At 57.9% G+C, this 5,540-nt stretch overlaps 1 protein-coding gene across 1 annotated transcript; it reads right to left on the bottom strand.

Moving 5' to 3' along the window:
- Positions 1–666: 666 nt before the first annotated feature.
- Positions 667–5,187, bottom strand: SLC2A6 (solute carrier family 2 member 6). The gene is given in 11 exon segments (XM_009483208.2): positions 667–822; positions 911–1,056; positions 1,361–1,534; positions 1,772–1,880; positions 2,230–2,382; positions 2,520–2,731; positions 3,287–3,386; positions 3,992–4,171; positions 4,173–4,199; positions 4,303–4,465; positions 5,087–5,187. Coding segments are annotated over 11 exon segments (1,521 nt in total).
- Between the last annotated feature and the right edge of the window lie 353 nt (positions 5,188–5,540).

Below are 5,540 nucleotides of genomic sequence, written 5' to 3' on the forward strand. Positions count from 1 at the left end.
TCATTAGGCTTCTAGTGTAATGTGTGTTTTTAGAGCAATAAAACGTGGCAGCTTTTTATACAAAATATCTGGCTCTGCCTCTTTCAAAGTCCTTAAGTACATGAGACTCATCCGGGAAGCTGCAGGCTGCTGTGGTCCCCTTGTCACAGTCATGGTCTGCCTCTCCCATCCCACCCATCTGCAGCTCCCTTCTCCGCAAATCAAGGCAACATCTTGCAGTTGGAGGCAAAACTGTTTTATTCTTGCAACTACATGATGAACTTTTGCCAAAATGGCTACAGCTGTTAACTCTGTTCCAGCCAAACCCTGGGGCTCTTGGGCTGCTTGGGTGGCTGCTGAGTGAAGGGCGTGCATGGTCTCTTGTCCACAGCCACATGCTCTATTTTCCAGGACATGTTTATCTCCAGCCTGGCGCTGGTTACCTGGTCCCATACCTCGGGTTGACATGTTACCCGAAGAGCAACAGGTAGTGTCAAATGACAGGAAGAGAAGGTAAAGTTCCAGTTAGCAACTTCTACATCCAAAGCAAGATGGTCATTGCAGCCTGTTCCTCTCCCATTGCCTTCGCAGAGAGCTCCAGCCTCCACCTCCAGCAGCACAACCATTTTCTTTGTTGCCCTTGAGCATGTGGACTGGTGGCCTGGCACGGCTGGCAGACGGCAGCTCCTACCTCATGAACGACCTCCGGCCAGTCCTGAAGAAGGCCTCGATCTGTTCCAGGGATCTGCCTTTGGTTTCTGGAACGCAGCAGCCTGTGAATAAGAAGTTCCCAGCGCAGATGACAGCGAAGAATAGGAAGGGCACCTCGAGGCCAAAAGCTTCCTGGAAAGTGGGATGGAAAGCAGACATGAGCTGGTGCAGAGAGGGTCTGAGGAGGGGCTGCCAGACACCCTCCCAGGGCAGTACCCACCACGACTCGGAGGAAGAACTGGGTGAGGGTGAAGGCTGTCAGCCAGCTCACGACGACACAGAGGCCCGAGGCCACCCCACGGGCTTTCAGAGGGAGGATCTCCGACATCAGCAACCAAGTGATGGGGCCCCAGCCCACGGCATAACCTGCAGGGGAGGAAGGGTAAGGTGAGTCTGTTGAGGCTTCAAAGCCCACCGGGGAGTGCAAAGAGCCCTGTGCAATCCTGCCCTGCTCCTGCATCAATCATCGTTGCCCCCATTCACGCTCTGTCAGTCCTCAAAGTGACGTCAGGTGCCATCTTTCTTGGATTTCCATGGACATCTGCCTGCCTTCCAGCTCCAAGCTCCAATCTCCTTGCTCTGTATCACCCTGCCTCAGATGAGAAACGTCCCCCCAGGCTGGTACCCAGTCCTGTGCTGTGGGTCCTGGGCTCTCGCTCTCTGCACCTACCCATTATGAAGAACATGGTTGCCAGGAGTGGGATGAGGGTGATGTAGTTGGTCGGTTCAGCAGGAAGGCTGGCAGAGCTCACCAGGGTCTTGTTGGCAATAGTGCCGTTCTGAGAAGCTGGCATGAAGTGGATATAGAGCCCCATGGTCAGGTTGGAGGCCAACATGACACCAGCTGTGGAGAGATGCAATAGCATAGCGGGATCGATGGGTGAGTGATCACCTCCCTGCCAAGGGCCAAGCTTCCAGGAACACCTCTGCTCAGGAGCTGAGCTACCACCAAAGGAAAGAAACCTCCCCCATTCCCTGCTAAAATCCTGTATGCTGAAGTTTCCACTCCTGCACGTTTGCAGAGCTCTTGGAAATCCTGAAATAAGAGGTTCCCTTGCACAACAGTGGGAGAGAGACATACCTGATACGAAAAGAAGAATCTTCCTCCCAGCTTTATCCATTGACGCAGCAGCGATCGCCACCGAGAACAGACGTACCAAGCCAACAAGAGCTGCATCGTACTCTGGTTTCTGCAATGGCAAAAGCAGTGGGAAAGCTGAGATGGGAGAACCAGGGAAAGTGCAGGTTCCTACATGTGTTACCTTGACTCTGGCTGATGCCTTTGTCAAAGCTAGCCTCCTATAATAAGAGACCAGAGAAGAAGAGCCTGAAGCTCAGAGGAAGAGAGCGGGGAGACAATGGGGCCAGTCCTGCTCCCCATCTTCATGCAGCCTTTTGCAGGGCAGGTGCCCAGCAATTGCTACCAACCAGGTATTTTAAAAAAGGCTTCAATGTTGGAGCCTTGGAGCTGCAGGGGATTTGGAAGCGCCATCACTGAAGATGGAGCAGTCCGAGGACGGGCTGAACCCCAGGGCTCACCAGGATGACGGATGTTTTCTTGAATATTGACTGCAGGTACACGAGGACACAGGTAACACCGGAGAGCTGTTGCAGGAACCTCATCCCCACCGCGATCAGGATGGGCTTGTAAATGAAGGGGTCCTTGATCTCGGCACAGGAAATCCGCCGGCTCTGGAGGGGAAAAAGCCAGAAAGCTGAGGTGTTACCACCTCTGGGCTCCACGGCGGTGCCCAGGAGTTGCCCAAAGGAGGCTGGATTTTGCAGTTTTCACATTACATCTCCCCTGTGCTGGAGGTGAGCCTCCTCACCTGCTTCCTCACGCTGTCCTTGATCTGCTCGTACTCCCGGGCATAGTCCGTGTCCTTGCCCCGCAGCCAGCACAGCGACCCCAGGGCCTCATCATCCTTCCCCTGGGAGAGCAGGAATCGTGGCGAGTTGGGCATGAAGCAGAGCAGGATGATCATCACGAGCACGGGCACCTCCCCTGCGACGGCCAGCCAGCGCCAGTCCAGGACCAGCCCTGCCAGAGCAGCATAGTTAGGAGGGGGGTCCTGGCCTTGCTCCTACATGGGCTCCCCAGCAGCAGAGATTTAATAAATCCAGAGGGGGGAAAAAGAAAAAATCCCCAAAACTAGAGGGAGATTTTCCATGTTTTTCTCCTAGCAAAGAAGCATTTTCAGCTGTTGTTCAATATGGGGAAATTCCAGCAAGCTCCCCTAAATCTTAGAGGATCCAGCAAGATCTTGCAGCAACCAGGGCACACGCTGGCAGGAAATGCACACGCGGTTCATTGTGTGCTGCCCTTCAGACCTGATGAAACCTTGGCAGGACCCAGGTCTGCAGGCACGGTGGTGGCCACGGGGGTTATGGGTTCATCCCTCTGAGCACACACACAAGCGTGGGTTATGCACAGGCGATCCTGTCCAGACCCCCTTTGCACACCCGTGGTGGTGGTTGTGAGCTGGCTGCGAGGGGAAGGAATCCATCAACTCGCTGAGAAAGTTGTTTAAAATGAACTCCCCTTCCCTAATGTCTTGCTGAGGGTTTCCTGACCTCTGAACACCAAGATACTTGCCCAGCGCGTACAGGATAAGAGAGCCCAGCACTGCCATGGTCTGAGGACAAGCGCCCAGCATGCCTCTGACCCCGGGGTGGGAGATCTCCGAGATGTAGACCTGGAGTGGGACAAGACATGCTTAACAGAGCTGCAACATACAGAGCCGGCACCACCAAAACCTGTCCTCTGTCACCTCGCAGTCACCCACTGCGGCCAGGGGAAACCCAAACTGCTGGGAAACCGCCCTCTCGGGGTAGAAACGTGCACAAGTCCGGTGGCACGAGCTGGTCCTGGCAGGCGGAGAGGACAGCCTTGCAGGCACCGCCACTTTCCTCCCTCACGCTGGCATGGGAGAAGTGCTCCAGCGGCATGCTCAGACTCCCATTACTGGAAAAACGTGCCCCAGGGTTACCCAGTTCCTGCCTTCCCCTCTGCATGCAATATGAGGTCAGCATTAAACGTGGGAGGAAATAACTGCCGGGAGGAACAGGGCAGGGATCGAGGACCTGCCTTCCCTTTTCTGTGGGCAAGAAAATCCAGCACCGTGGGGGCAGCTCAGGCTGGCCGTGCCAGGGCTGCTAACCCATCCCCAATTGCCCAGCTGCAGCCCTGGTGCTCTGCTGATGCCTCCAAAAAGCAGCGGGATGCCCCAGGCTCAGCTACAGCACCGCCCCGTCTCCCACCGTGCAAATCCCCAGCAAACTCCCTCCCAGGGCACGTTACCGGGATGGAGGCGGACGTCACGCCGCCGGCGTAGCCCGTCAGCACACGGCCCAGCAGCAGCATCCCGATCCCCTGGGCACCGGCCATCAGCGCGTATCCCACGGCGGAGGGCAGCGCAGAGAACATGATGCTCAGTTTGCGGCCCAGGAGGTCGTTGAGGAGCATGGCGCTGAGCCCCCCCCGCCGCCGCTCCCAGCGTGAACACCGACTGCGGGGGGAGACCCAGAGAGGGGCCGCGGTGGGTCTGGGCTCCCCTCACACACCCACTGGCTCTGGCCCCCACCCCTGGCAGGGACAGCCCCGCTCCTTACCCCGAACCAGGACGCTGTGTGCTGGTCCAGCCGCAGCGCGGGGTTGGGGTGAGCCTCCAGCGCAGGGATGACAGGTGAGGGGTAAACCAGGGCGAAGCCAAAATTGAAATTCCCCAGGACAGCAGCAAACACAGCCAGGTAGAGCCGCTTGTTGTGGAGGCTCCTGAGGGAGCAAGAATTACATGTTGGGTGCCCTTATTGCACCCAGCAGAAACTTTAACTCTGTCTTGCAGCTTCCCCCAGCCTTTGCCGAGGCTCTCGTGACACCCATGGAGAGATTTTCCTGGGGAATGGCCCTTCACAGCCCCAGGCTGGTGGGGTTTCTCCGAGCAGAGCAGCAGCCGCTCCTGCTGTGTGGCAGGGGGACAAAAGCCTGTCCCCCCGGGCACTGCCGATGTTTTCTTCTGTGCCGGGCAGTCTTCAGCAAGTTGAAAACACTGAGAAAAGCAGAAGCTGCAGCCGAGGAGCACCACAGACCCAGCTGGCAGCTGACTCGTCCCGGCAGAGCAGGGAGGGGTTTCCTTTCTGGCCCCCTGTGCCCCACAGCAGGACCCTATGCCCCCACAAGAGTCAGATGCCCAACAGCAAGCCCACCCACAGCTCTCCCAGGTGGGCTCATCCAGCACTGCACACCCTGGGCAGGATGAGACCTCATCTCAAGGTAACCCAGGAATGACAGCAGTAAGAAGCAGCTCTTCCACCGGCTCCCCCCAGCCCGGTGCTCTCGGGATGGGGGGCACAGCCCACCCCATGGCCAGCCCCACGGCCCCAGCCCGGCCCTTACCGCAGGTACTCCTTGTCGAGCCTCTTGCCAGCGCTCTCGGGGAAGGTCCGGTATGAGGAGCTTGTCTTCCTCACGAGGGGCTCCCGCACGCCTGGCTCCATGGCAGTGCTGTGGCCGGTGCCTGCCGTGCTGTGGGTGCTGCTTCGCTCGGGGCCGGATGCTTGGGGCTGCCTCCAGGGACGGGGAGGAAGAGGCAGCTGAAAGCGAAAGGGGAGAGGCTGCCTGGGGTTGCCTAATCAGAGAAATCTGTGCCTTGTGGGCTCACACCCGGCTGGCTGCTGGGGAGGAAACTGGGGGGCCGGAAAACCAGCAGGCAAAGAGCCACAGGGAAACAATGGTGCCCTGCAGCCTTCACCCGGCTCCCGCCCAGACCCCGTCCCTCGCAGACGCCATCAACACCAAAACCCATCGCTGCAGCGGCACTTCAAGGGATGATCCTTGCAGAACCGTTTCC

The sequence above is a fragment of the Pelecanus crispus genome, chromosome 9, assembly GCF_030463565.1.
Source record: "Pelecanus crispus isolate bPelCri1 chromosome 9, bPelCri1.pri, whole genome shotgun sequence".
Lineage (NCBI taxonomy): Eukaryota > Metazoa > Chordata > Aves > Pelecaniformes > Pelecanidae > Pelecanus > Pelecanus crispus.